Source organism: Leucoraja erinacea, chromosome 40 (assembly GCF_028641065.1).
Source record: "Leucoraja erinacea ecotype New England chromosome 40, Leri_hhj_1, whole genome shotgun sequence".
NCBI lineage: Eukaryota > Metazoa > Chordata > Chondrichthyes > Rajiformes > Rajidae > Leucoraja > Leucoraja erinaceus.
In genome coordinates, this window is record NC_073416.1 from 5,357,945 (window position 1) to 5,372,457 (window position 14,513).

A 14,513-nucleotide genomic window follows, 5' to 3' on the forward strand; every position below is an offset into this window, starting at 1 on the left:
TCGAGCATGAAGAGAACAGGTTAACTCCCGGAATGCCCAGCAGAGCAGCTTGTAAACTCCGTCTGTGCAAATCAACCCCAAGATCCAAGAATGAACACACCACTGGTAAAGAGGGCATTAGCCCTTTGGGGCAACTCTACATACTCATCGTATGGCCAAACTGAACTGAAAGTGGCATTTTATCACATTATCCAACGATCGGAGGACAGGAGACTTTTGTAACATTGCACATGCATACATTTGCAATGCACTAAGCTGTTGGCGAGTGAAAGTCAAAGATTCGAAGGGCTCTGGCATTCCTCCCCAGTGACACTCAGTAAAATAGAATCAACAGCCATCCTGATTCCCGTCAGGAAGTTCTCCGCTGCCAACAACATGGCCTGCTACCAAATCTACTGACCTCCAGCATTCTTTGAAACCTCTAACATTTACTGAAGTTTCTCAGGAAAATGTCTTGTCCATCAGGGGCCACATTCCTGCCTGTTCGACCATGTTCATAAGACGGGTCGCTTTAAATTAGAGTAATTGTTGGCCCACTGGTGACTTTATTTTAAAAATGTATCGTTCAAAGCCATTTACGCAGGAGTGGGGAGGGGGGGGGGAGGGGGGAGGGACACCTCAGCAGAACTGGACGCAACTACAAGAAGAACCCTTCAGCTCCTTTACATCCACTTACTGTCTGGGTGGACATAGGCAGGTAGCCCACTGTTGCAACTGGACAGGGTGCAACACCTGCACGGGGCCCAGTGACAATGGACGAGGAAGGACAGCAATTCCTCGTACACTCATGCATGAAGTTGTCCTTCCTTAGCTTCAGGTTCATGTCATCAAAGACAGGGTCAAACTAATGGTATAGCACTCCCCCAGCATTACAATGGAGTGTCGGCATGGACCTGTGTGTTTCTGCCTGCTCCTGCCCCACTGAATTTGTTTCCACGTACCACAACCCCTTCCTATCCCCCCTGGTCCAATCCTCCCGACCTATGTCCAAGACACCTCACATGCCCTTCGTCTCTTTAGTGACTTCCGTTTTCCAGGCCCCCACTCCCTCATCTTTACTAGGAAAAAGGGTCTCGACCTGAAACGTCACCCATTCCTTCTATCCAAAGATGCTGCCTGTCCCGCTGAGTTACTCCAGCATTTTGTGTCTCGCAAGACTCAGCAGAACAAAGTTCTCTTTTTTATGGTTAATAAATTCTCCAAGGGGTTCAGCTATGTCCAAATCGGCAGATACTCCATCCGACTTGTTACTCAACTCTGTTTTTACAGCCAATTAGTTCCCTTCTCCGCTCCCCCCGTCCTCCTCTGCTTTGCCGACCACTGTCTGTGGCAAATTCTCCAAGGGCTTCAAAACAGGGAGGCCAAGGCAATCAAATATAGCGGCTAATTGTCAGGCAGTCTTGGCCAGGGCTAGCCTGGGAACGGGCATGCCTGGTGGGACTCCGGAGGAGGGGGTGATTCAAGTTTCCGGCTTGGTGGTGATTGGAGATTAAATTTAAACTCTGGAGAACAGAGTGTCCTGTACGGCTTTTGAAAATGTGGAATTTTCACATGATGGCAGGGGCCAAAGTTACTGCAAAGCCTCTCAGCCACACAGATTCCAAAATGGGCAGCAGGCAGCTAACTCTGAATGTTTTGCGTATTAAATAATACTAAGTATTGTTAAAGCCCTCATTTTAAATGGAACATCCACTCTATTGTGTGGCCCTTGCGGTAGATTTTGCATGCTAACATTTTCAGGAAGTATTTTTACAAATGTACAAATGCAGCAAGGAGCTGCTGTTGAGGGAATGCAGCGCAGGTTCACCAGGTTAATTCCCGGGATGGTGGGACTCACATATAATGAAAGAATGGCGCGACTGGGCTTGTATTCACTGGAATTTAGAAGGATGAGAAGGGATCTTATAGAAACAAATAAAATTCTTACGGGATTGGACAGGCGAGATGTAGGAAAAATGTTCCCGATGTTGGGGGAGTCCAGAATCAGGGGTCACACAGTTTAAGAATATGGGGTCGGCCATTTAGAACTGAGATGAGGAAGAACTTTTTTACCCAGAGAGTTAAGAATCTGTGGAATTCTCTGCCAATTCACTGGATGTTTTCAAGAGAGAGTTAGATTTAGCTCTCAGGGCTAACGGAATCAAGGAATGTGTGGAAAAAGCAGGAACGGGGTACTGATTTTGGATGATCAGCCATGCTCATATTGAATGGAGGTGCTGGATCGAAGGGCTGAATGGCCTACAACTGTACCCATTGTCTATGTTTCTCAGGAGCCAATGCTACCTTCAGAGCATGGGGGTGGGCAGACGGCATCCCTACAATCCACTGTCTTGTTTCCTGAGCTCTTTTCACTCATCCTTCAGGGCCTATGGGCATCGCATTGCCTCTGAAGTGAGTGGTTATCTGGATCCTTTTGAAAGGGGAGCTAACGTTGTTGGCTTGGAGTCACATGCAGGTCAGACCGGGTAAAGACAGATTTTATTCCCTAAAGTGAAACGGATCTGATTTTTGACAATGGTCACACGTTTCTCTTGGATATTCGTTTCCTAGGCTACTGTCGTGCGATTCAAACTCACGCATCTAGCTCACTATTCTAGAACTCAGCGGGACAGGCAGCATCTCTGGTGAGAAGGAATGGGTGATGTATCGGGTCGAGACCCTTCTTCAGATTGTATTTACGTATAGTATAATTAGCATGGAGTGGATATGGAGAGGATGTTTCCCCTAGTGGGAGACTCTGGGACCAGAGGCCACAGCCTTAGAATAACAGGACATACTTTTAGAAAGGAGATGAGGAGCAATTTACTGAGGAGGTGAATCTGTGGTATTCTTTGCCACAGACGGTGGTGGAGGCCAAGTCATTGAATGTTTTTAAAGCAGAGATTGATAGTTTCTTAACTAGTAAGGCTGTTAAAGGTTACAGAGAGACTAGATTAGAGAGGGAAATATAGACCAGCCGTGATTCAATGTGGAACAGACTCGGTGGGCTGAATGGCCTAATCCTGCTCCTACGTCTTATGGAAGCCGAGTCACATAACTTTGATGCTGCTGTGGTGAACGACGCCTGGATAGCGGGACAGGGGAATTTCTGGAGCTGATGCTCGCAGTAGCAGTGGAGCAATGATTACACAGTACGCTGCAGCTAGCGAGCTGTGGCAGACAGGGATCCTTCTGGCTTCATTTCTCTGTTGTGCAAATCTATTTCCATTCACCACCCCACAGAACCTGTGCATTCGACTGCACCCACAATAATAAAACACACTCCCGTATTTGGAGCGAGGGGTTCAGCAAGGATTGAAGGTCGGAAATAGGAAATAGGGAAAGGGAAGGGGCAAACATTTCGTCCTTGGAAGAGAGTGGCTGTTACGACCGGCAGTTAAAGGGTTAAGGCAAAGGGCATCTGCCAGTTGGGATTCACGGGCAAATGGTATACATGGAAAAGGGTGCACGATAAGGAAACAAGAGGGAGAGTCAGTAAACTAAAGGCACTGGTGAAAATCCTTTCAACAAGCTGGACTTCCTGAGAAACGATTTAAACTGCTTGAACAAATAGGTTGGGTTATACACAATTAACGTGGGAACATTTGGCCACCTTTGATGTTGGCCTGCCTGCAACGCAGTGTAAAACAAGTCTCCTGGTGCTGAAGTTGCTGCTGCTCTTCCTGCCCCTCTGCAGATCTCCTGCTGCAGTCGAGTCCGTGCAGCTGGCCTCACAGTTGTCCCTGCACTCCTCGGCTGCCCTGCCCGTCCTTCCCACGACCTTTTGTTCCAACGCACACCAAACCTTGGCTCTTGCTGCAAACAGTCGATCTGCAGGCAGAGCTCCACCTTCACCTTCAGCCCCACAGGAGCAGAGCTGCCTTCCAACTTGACTTCAGCAGCCGTGAGAGAGAACACCCTGGCTGACAGGTTCATTCCAGACATTAATCTCAACACATTTATTGAAAATTAGGAGGCGAAGGCAGGGGAATGGGGTCGAGAGAGAAAGATAGCCACGATTGAATGGCGGAGTAGACTTGATGGGCCCAACAGCCCTTATTCTGCTCCTAGAACATGTGAAAATTCCTCTATAACCTGGTGCATTGCAAAGGTCGCCTGGTAAGCAGTAGACTAAAACATGTTTAAAGAGAAAAGAATGATAATATCTGAGATGTAATGAAAATAAATATTTCTGGAAAAGCTTGGCAGATCAGGCAGCATCTGTGGAATGGGAGAAACAGAGTCAATGTTTCAGGTCAACAACTTTTCATCAGTTGAATGTTCTGATGAAAGGTCATCAGTGTGAAATGTCATTCCTGTTTTTCTCTCTGCAGATGCTGCTTGACCAGCTGAGTGTTCCCAGTGCTTCATTCTAATTTCATTCAGATTTCCAACATCTGCAGTATTTTTTGTTTATTGAATCCTACAAAGCCAAACTTCGGACAATGCGGTCCATTGAAACCGCAGACCAGGTGAGCACATCTAATGGAAAGACATCTTACCTTGGTTTCACATTTCTTGTGACTTGCTAACTTGCAGACTAGAGGAAGAAAAAAAAACAAGAGTAAGTGATCGATGAAATCCAGTGAGGTTCGTGCTCAGATTGCCAATCGTTGATCACTTTCTCAATCTTTCCTGACACCGCAACAAGACATTTATGTCAAAAAATATACTTTATTCATAACACAGTAAATAAAATTTGTACATATTTTTCTCTACATTCATCCTACCATCAATTCAATGCATCAACTGTATTGTCTTTCAAAGTCAAAGTCAAAGTCAAAGTATCCTTTATTGTCATTCAGACCTTTCGGTCTGAACGATATTTGTTGCCTTGCAGTCATACATATAATAATAATAACAAAAACACACAATAAACACAAATTTAACATCCACCACCGTGAGTTCACCAGGCACCTCCTCACTGTGATGGAAGGCAAAAGTCTTAAAGTCTTTGTCTCTTCCCTCCTTGTTCTCCCTCTGCGTTTCTGCTGACTGGGTCGCAAGCAACAAAAGCTTTTCACTGTACCTCAGTACACGTGACAATAAACTCAACTGGGCTGAACATCTCCTCACATTGGAAGACCAACAAGTTTCCGATGGACATTAGCAATTGCAATTCCCACCAGTTTGGATGCAAAATAGAATCCTGCACCATATTGCTGATGCAGCAGCAGGGTGCGACTGTGCCCTTTCAATAACTGCTTTGGATTGTCCATGGTCTGGGAGATTGACAATCACCTGCTGAATTTTGAGGTGAACCTGTAATAGTCGGCGTTAGCACTGCTGTTGACGGATTTATCAGGAGGCCATAACAAAAATGGTGCACAGTTTCTATTTTGTTTGGGGGTATGAGCGATGGGGAAGAGTAACGGGGAATCTACTGAATTAGTGGGCTGCAAAGAGCGACTTAGTTCATGCCAAAACAATTGCTCATGGTTCGGAGCCCACTGATAAATAAATGGGAGAGGTTTGCAGGTGGGGGGAGAGCAATTGACAGACAAGCCCACCTTGTCCAGGCAATCCATCACTTGTGGTTTACCAACAGACTGGAGCAGGACCTAGACAGTTGCAAGGAAAATGACTCATGACCACACTTGAGGGTGTTCGATCCAAGAGCATCACAACTGACAAACTAACTGGACTCAAAGCTGTCTGATGGGCCATGCCGTTCGTGCAAGCGAGCAGTCTCGGGGGACTCTGCGGAGACATCACAGTCTGGACAAGAAAGGTTGGAGACATGTTTGTCGGCACGGCGGCGTAGCGGTAGAGCTACTGCCCCACAGCGCCAGAGACCCGGGTTCGATCCTGACCACGGGTGCTGTCTGTACGGAGTTTGTGCGTTCTCCCAGTGACCTGCGTGGGTTTTTTCTTAGATCTTCGGTTTCCTCCCACACTCCAAAAACGTACAGGTTTGTAGGTTAATTGGCTTGGTGTAAATGTAAAATTGTCCCTAGTGTGTGTAGGATAGTGTTGATGTGCGGAGATCGCTGGTTGGCGTGGACTCGGTGGGCAGAAGGGCCTGATTCCGCACTGTATCTGTAAACTAAACAAGGTAGAGCGGGTTGAGATCAGGCCAGCCTGCTGGAGCCTTGATGAGTTGCCCTGCAAAATGAGATGAGTGGGTTCAAATCTCCAGAGATGGCAAGCTCAGCCACGTCAGAGTAACAACTGGGTGTGGGGGAACAATACCAATGGGAGGGAGGTGGCGCACTAACTGCGTTGGCACCCTCAAGGGCAGCAGTGGCTTGCTGGGTCATTTTAGTGATTCTGGGTCTGGAGGCACGTGGTATAGATTAGGTTTTTTTTTATTTTAGAGATTTAGCGAGGAAACAGGCCCTTCGGCCCATCGGGTCCGCACCGACCAGCGATCCCCGCACATTAACACTATCCTACACACACTTGGGATAATTTCACATTTACACCAAGCCAATTAACCTACAAACCTGTACGTCTTTGGAGCGTGAGAGGAAACCGAAGATCTCGGGGAAAACCCACGCAGTTCACGGGGAGAACGTTCAAACTCCGTACAGACAGCACCCATAGTCAGGATCGAACCCGGGTCTCTGGCGCTACAAGCGCTGTAAGGCAGCAACTCTACCGCTATGCCACCGTGGCCGCCTAGGGTATGGATCCAGATTTCCTACCCTGTTCAACATTCATAAACTCAAAGGATTTTAACAACAATCTGGTAGTTTTATGGTTACTGTTCGCAAGACCAACTTTTTTAATTCCATATTTATTTAATTGTATGAATTTAAATTCCCTGGCTGCGATGATAGGATTCCAACTTGCACCATCTGGACAGACAACCTCCCTTCCAGATGCCAAGTCAACCACGACACTTCCGTACACATCAAAAAAACAATTTCAACACAACATTCTCGTTTCAGGTATAAAAATTACATCGAGTCCTTTTGTACGGGTCAGGATTTTGGGAAAAGCAGGAGTCAATGTTTTCAATGGTAGACAAAAGTGCTGGAGAAACTCCGCGGGTGCGGCTTCATCTATGGAGTGAAGGAAATAGGCAACGTTTCGGGCCGAAACCCTTCTTCAGACTGATGCAGGGTGGGGGGGGCGGGAAGAAGAAAGGAAGAGGAGGAGCCCGAGGGCTGAGGGAGAGCTGAGAAGGGGAGGAATGTTAGGTCTGGAGACACAAGAGACAGCAGATGTTGGCGTATGCAGCAAAAAAAAGTGCTGGGGAATCTCAGCGGATCAGGCAGCATCTGTGGAGGGAAATGGACTGCCAATGTTTTGGGTCGAGACCCTTACTCTGGAATGAAAGAGTAAAGGGGAGAAAACCAGTATAAATAAATGAGGATGGACACAAAAAGCTGGTGTAACTCAGCGGGACAGGCAACATCTCTGGAGAGAAGGAATGGGTGACGTTTCGGGTCGTGACTCTTCTTCAGACCTGAAACGTCACCCATTCACTCTCTCCAGAGATGCTGCCTGTCCCGCTGAGTTACTCCAGCTTTCTGCGTCTATCTTCGGTTAAACCAGCATCTGCAGTTCCTTCCCACCCGTTCCATCTACCCCCCCCCCCCTCTCTCTCTCTCTCCATCAGCTGCTGATTATTTCTGACATTCCCTCTCAGCTAGCATTCTGTAAATGTGGTGAGTGAGTTCATACTCTATTAAAGGTCATTACATGTCGTTTCCTCTCTTTGTGTTGTTAATCAGGATTCGATTTTGCAGCTTGTGTGCCAGGCCTCCCTTCAGCCTCTAGACTGTGAGCTGCAAGACCACTGTTTGCAGCTCCTCACAGAAATCTGGGCAGCACAGTGGCGCAGGGGTAGAGTTGCTGCCTTACAGTGCCCGAGATCTGGGTCGATCCCGACTACGGGCGCTGTCTGCACGGAGTTTGTACATTCTCCGAGATCTCCGGTTTCCTCCCACACTACAAAGACGTACAGGTTTGTAGGTTCATCGCCTTGGTTTAAATGTAAATTGTCCCTAGTCTGTGTTGGTTAGTGTTGGTGTGCAGGAATCGCTGGTCGGCACGGACTCGGTGGGCCGAAGGGCCTGTTCCCGCGCTGTATCGCCAAACAAAACTAAATTAAACTAAGATAGACACATAAAGCTGGAGTAACTCAGCGGGACAGGCAGCATCTTTGGAGAGAAGGAATGGGTGACGTTTCGGGTTGAGACCCTTCTTCAGACTAAACTAAACTCCGCTTGCCAACAAGTGTCTCTTTCCCTCCTCTGGTCGTGTCTGAGGATGAACCAGAGGGTTTCGGCAAAGCTCGAGAATTACGGGTCTGCCTCACCACACCATCACTTAGACGACCCATTGCCACCACTGTGCAGTTGCACAACTCCGCTCTCCTCTGCCTCCCCTGGCAAAATCTCATCCACAGATATCCTCCAAATAATTTCTCCCAAAGCATCCGTAGCCTACTTCCTCCTGAGCACATCCACAACTCTACTGTTTGTGCCAGAGCTTGTACTGATCTCTTGCCTGCCCTACCATGGCTCCTAATTAATCAATATCTCCACTTAAACAATCCTCTTCCTCTCCCCCCCCCATCATCATCTTTTTTTTAAAGAAGTAAGTACAATACTGTGGTACCTCAGTACCTAATACTTGTTGACATATTACATTTCATATACAACTTCTTATTTTTTTATTTAATAGCAAAACAGGAATAAGGAAGAAAAGAGTAGAAAAGAAGAGATTGACACAAGTGGTGCGTGAGATAGAAAGATAGTCCAAAAGTAGGAAGAAGAAAGAAGATGTAGAAGGAGAAAGAGACATTATCATTTCAATAAGCCTCCACGATTGTTATCCACTGCCAATTCCGGCCTTTTTAAAGCCTGATTTTCATTGCTCCACTACTGACAGCATGGACACAAGCTCTGGAATCCCCTCCCTAAACTTCTCCACCTCTTCATTGCTTTCCTCATTGACCAAGTTTCTGGTCACCCACTCCTCTATCTTCTCACCATGACATTAAAAACACCTACTCCTGCACCTTGGCCTTGCGGCCTTCATCTGCAACTGGACCAGAGGACCTCAGTGGGTTACAATCGGTTCTGAAATTTCCTCCACCTTGACCATCCACAATGGTGCCACGCCGGGCTGTGTGCTCAGTCCCTCGCTCTATTCCCTGTAGACCCACGATTACACAGCCGAGTACAACTCCAGCTCAATCTTTAAGTTTGTCACTGACGCCACTGTGGTCGCCCAGGTCGACAACAAAGATGCAAGGAAGGACAGGAAAGATATCGAGAACCTAGCGTGCGTCATGGTGTCAGGGCAATAACCTAGCACTCCTGTTTTCTAACCTGGCAGTCCAATTTGTGATCCCAGCTACAAAGACAGATGTGTACAGCAATTTGTTCTTCCCCCGCACAATTAAAGCATGGAATAATCTCCACCCAACTATAGTTACCCAACCAGATGCAACTAAATTTAAAGTAGCTCTTTCTTCCCAATAACCCTTTCTGGCTTAAGCCCTCCCTTCACCACCTCCAGCTTACATTCCATTTGGAATATTTTGGAGGACCAAGAAACCAAGAACCAAGAACCACTTAAGAGTCCGCAAGACAAAAGAGTTGATTGTTGACCGAAGCACGAGAGGGCGAACACAACCCTGCCCACATTAACAGGGCTGCTGTAGAGGAGGTCGACAGCTTCAAGTTCCTCAGCATCCATACCACCAGCAACCTAACCTGGTCCCTCCACACTGGTGCAGTGATCAAGAAAGCGTATCAGCGCATTTACTTTCTTAGGCAACTGAGAAGGTTTGATATGTCCAAGAGGATTCTCTCATGCTTTTACAGATGCGATATAGAAAGTATTATGACAGGATGCATCTCGGTGTGGTACGCCAACTATTCTGCTCTTGACCGCCTGAACCTGCAGAGAGGTGAACACAGCCCAGTCCATTGCAGGATCATCACTTCCTTCCATCCAGTCCATTTTCATGGCAAGTTGTATCAGGAAGGTTGGAAGTGTCAACAAGGATGCTGGTCATCCCAGCCATTCCCTTTTCTCTCTTCCATCTGGCAGATACAGGAGCTTGAAAGCTCGGATGTCCAGACTTAAGAATAACTTCTCTCCCACTGCTATTAGACTACTGAACCAAGCACCTCTTTCACACCCTCTTCCCGGAGATGCTACCACGTACTCTTATGCTTAATTCTACCTCGCTCAGTTATTCCGTTATCGGACTTTAATATTCTTTTGCACAAGTCAGATTTTACACTACAACCTTGCACCATTCTGTTGTTTTCACTCATCTATTTACCAATGCTTTAATCGCCAACCACTTTACAGGACATCCAAGTCTGAATGTCACACTGGTCATCAATCCGGTGCCTGCTTCCATTGAGAGAAGATAGACACAAAAAGCTGGAAGGTGGACAAAAAAGCTGGAGAAACTCAGCGGGTGAGGCAGCATCTATGGAGCGAAGGAATAGGCGACGTTTAGGGTCGAGACCCTTCTTCAGACCAAAACGTCAGAGTGACTCAGAGGGACAGGTAGCATCTCTGGAGAGAAGGAATGGGTGACATTTTGGGTCGAGACCCCTGAGAGGAATTTGCTGCCAACTTCAACCCCCATTTGTTGCATGACTGATTAAACAGCTCAAGGGGTGGGAGCAAGGAGCATTTACTGTAAGGCAGGATGTTTCACTCAACAAGTTACATGCAGGGACTTTCCAGTGTTTAAAAAAAACAGCCCAGTTAATGACCAGCCACTTTGATTAATTCCATTTGATAGGATCCAGGGCCCATTTGGAAGGCCGGAAATTGAAGAAAATATTATCTGCTGCAAAAATGAGATGCAAACAGATAATGCACAGCACACCAGTTACCTTCAGAGAGGGAGAGGGGGAGGGAGAGAGAGCGAGAGCGAGACCGAGAGAGAGAGAGAGAGAGAGAGAGAGAGAGAGAGAGAGAGAGGGGGGGGGAGCGAGAGAGAGAGATTGCGAAAGAGATTGAGCGAGGGACAGAGCAAGAGGGAGAGGGCAAGAGAGAGAGAGAGCAAGAGAGAGAGAGCAAGAGAGAGAGAGAACAAGAGAGAGAGCAAAGAGAGCAAGAGAGGAGGGGATAAAAAATGTAGTCTTTTTACTGCCGCTGCTGTGATCTCCCCAGTGATATCAAGATATATGGTATTCTCTTTAAAACTCTTTGTTTTCACGCCTATCACAGCTGCTCTATAAACTTCAGGTATTTGACATTGTCATGCAGGCATTATCAGATGTTAGTTTTGCTGGAGCTAGTGTGCTGCTCTCGAGTATGCAAGTAGGGAACGCCTTAAATACTCAGGAGGCTACACTGAGTATGTGAAGCTGGAAACTGAGTTGATGTTTCCGGGCTGACCTTTCGTCTGAACTAGAAAACGTAGAAATAAAAGGAGAGATGGAGAGAACAGAACAGTGGGGGGGGGGGGGGGGGGGGGGGGGGGGGGAGGGGGGGGGGGGTGTAGGAAGGAACTGCAGATGCTGGTTTAAACTGAAGATAGACACAAAATGCTGGAGTAACTCAGCGGGACAGGCAGCATCTCTGGAGAGAAGGAATGGGTGGCGTTTCGGGTCGAGACCCTTCTTCACACTGAGAGTCAGGAGAGAGGGAAACGAGAGATATAGAGGGTGATGTAGAGGGAGATATAGAACAAATGAAAGAAAGATATGCAAAAGAAACAGGCCATTGTTAGCTGTTTGCTAGGTGAGAACGGAAACCTGGTGACTTGGGTGGGGGAGGGATGTAGAGAGAGGGAGTGCAGGGGTTACTTGAAGTCTCTCTCTCTCTCTCTCTTCTCTCTCTCTTCGCTCTCTCTCTCTCCTCTCCCTCACTCTCTCCCCCCCCTCTCCCTCTCTGAAGGCAACTGGTGTGCTGTGCATTATCTGTTTGCATCTCATTTTTGCAGCAGATAATATTTTCTCCAATATCAATATTCAAAACCCTGGGTTTTAAGATGCCGAAGCAAAATATGAGATGCTGTTCCTCCAATTTGCAATTGGCTTCACTCTGACAATGGAGGAGGCTTAGGACGGAAAGGTCAGTGTGGGAAGGGGAATTAAAGTGTTTAGCAACCGGGAGATCAGGTAGGTCCAGGTGGACTGAGCGAAGGTGTTCAGCGGAACGATCGCCCGGTCTACGCTTGGTCTCGCCGATGTACAAGAGTCCACATTTTGAACAACGGATACAGTAGATGAGGTTGGAGGGAGGTGCAGTAGATGGGGGAGTGGGTGGGGTGGGTGAAGGTATCTGTGGCAGGGGTAAGACCAAGAGAGTGAAGAAGGATCTTGACCCAAAATATTGATGCTCCATTTCCGTCCACAGATGCTGTTTGGCCTCCTGATTTCCGTCAGCAGCTCTTTGATTTGCTCCAGATTGCAGCATCTGCAGTCGCTTGTGTCTCTGCTTCATTGCCCTGCAATTCCCATAAACCCGTTATTGTCTTTCTTGTCGTTATTGTCTTTCCATATTGTCTTTCCGCTGACTGGACCGCACGTGACAAAAAGCTTTTCACTGTGCCTCGGTGCACGTGACGATAATCTAAAGTGAAACAACATATAACCCTTGATGCGGGAAAGCTGAAGGCCAAAGGCGAACAAAGTTCAAGTCAAATTAGCCGAGCCAGCACAGGCCTGCAGGAAAGCACACCACCAACATCCATTTAGCTCTCTAGGCTAAAGGAATCGAGGGATATGGGGGAAAAGCAGGTACGGGGTACTGATTGGGGATGATCAGCCATGAACATATCGAATGGCGGTGCTGGCTCTAAGGGTCGAATGGCCTACTCCTGCACCTATTTTTCTATGTTTCTGGATCCATCATAGTTGATGCTTGGCCTGGGGGTAAGGGGGTAAGGGGGAAGGGCAATTACAGAAGACGGAAAGGGCAGTCATATTTTTAACGGGCTCATTTCTCAAAAGTTCTTTTCACCTTCCTGTCAGAGAGCCCCAAAGTCCTTTGCAGCCATTGAGGTGACTTGAGGTTACAGGTGTCATGTCGGAAATGAGTCCAGGACTCCCCTGCTCTTCTTTAAGAGGGCACCACATCCACCTGAGAGGTCAGACATAGAAACATAGACAACAGGTGCAGGAGGAGGCCATTCAGCCCTTCGAGCCAGCACTGTCATTCAATATGATCATGGCTGATTATCCAAAATCAGTACCCCGTTCCTGCCTTCTCCCCATATCCCTTGATTCCGTTAGCCCTAACTCTCTCTTGAATACATCCAGTGAATTGGCCTCCACTGCCTTCTGTGGCAGAGAATTCCACAGTGTAATGCCTCTCCCAAAAGACAACCGATGAAAAACTGAACCAGTGTCTGACACCCGACGGATTTGTTCCCCTCGGAAAACAGTTTGAAGTTTCAGGAATTGGCAGAAATTCTGCTGCCAGGGCTTCACCTACCGCGACATAAGATCCCCTGGGACGTGATCGGCTGCTTGCAGGCTACACAGTGCTTCTTCTTCTTAAATGTCTTCTCCTTGAAGCTGTGTGTAGTTGGGGGGTCGACCTTACCAGGCTGTGCAAAAGAAGAGAGACATGCATTAGTACCAGCCTCACATCCAACGGACGTTAAGATCACAGTCTAGCATCACTGAAGCAAATCCCTCTGATATTAAAGTCACACTTTACACTTGATCCAAGATACTTGGCAGACACAAGAAACTGCAGATGCTGTCATCTTGAGCAAAAAACAAAGTGCTGGAGAAACTCAACGAGTCAGGCAGCATCTGCGGAGGGGAATGGACAGGCGACCTTTTGGGTTGGGACCCTTCTTCAGACTGATGTAGTGGGACGGGAGCGGCTGCCACACCCGCTGAGTTTCTCCAGCACTTTTGTCTACCTTCGATTTTCCAGCATCTGCAGTCCCTTCTTAAACAATGAGAGGTGGGAGTTGGGCAAAGCCAGGCAAGTGATCGGTGAGGACACCATGGACTGCAGATGCCAGTTTTCCAAAAAACACAGTGCTGGAGTAGCTCAGCACGTCAGGTGACATCTCTGGAGAACATGGATTTTGCGTCAGGGCCCTTTATCGATAGATGGAGACAGGCGAGGAGGGGAGGTTGATCAGCAGATGGGTGGATTTAGAGGCTAGAGGTGAAAAGGAGAGAAAGGTATGTTAGATAAGGAGAGAGGAAGGATGAAATGTAAAGCCGTAGGAAAAGGATAGGGGGAGGGAAAGGGGAGATAAACGGGAAATATGGAGCTTGGGGATGGGAGATGTGCATATGGTGGAGGGGAAGGAACAGGGTGACTAGGGTGGTGGGAGAAATGAGTGCGTACTTACAGTATATCTCAAAATAATCACAATGGCATCAAATTGTAACACACGAGTCCCATCTCACTTGACTTTCAACAAACAACATCACTCTTCAGGTATCAACGTGTGAGTGTATTGCTTGCCCTACCTTTATAGACAATAGACAATAGGTGCAGGAGTAGGCCATTCGGCCCTTCGAGCCAGCACCGCAATTCAATGTGATCATGGCTGATCATCCCCAATCAGTACCCCGTTCCTGCCTTCTCCCCATATCCCCTGACTCCGCTATTTTTAAGAGCCCTATCTA

At 47.5% G+C, this 14,513-nt stretch overlaps 1 protein-coding gene across 5 annotated transcripts in view; it reads right to left on the reverse strand.

Moving 5' to 3' along the window:
• Positions 1 to 14,513, reverse strand: part of tns2a (tensin 2a) — a 148,308-nt gene that overhangs the window by 70,161 nt on the left and 63,634 nt on the right. For all 5 annotated transcript variants that reach the window (XM_055664396.1, XM_055664395.1, XM_055664397.1 and 2 more), the window contains exons 2-3: positions 13,351 to 13,465; positions 4,482 to 4,519 (exon numbers count right to left, since the gene is read on the reverse strand). In XM_055664396.1, coding sequence (XP_055520371.1) covers positions 4,482 to 4,519; positions 13,351 to 13,465 — 153 coding nt within the window. The remainder of the gene's footprint in view (positions 1 to 4,481; positions 4,520 to 13,350; positions 13,466 to 14,513) is intronic.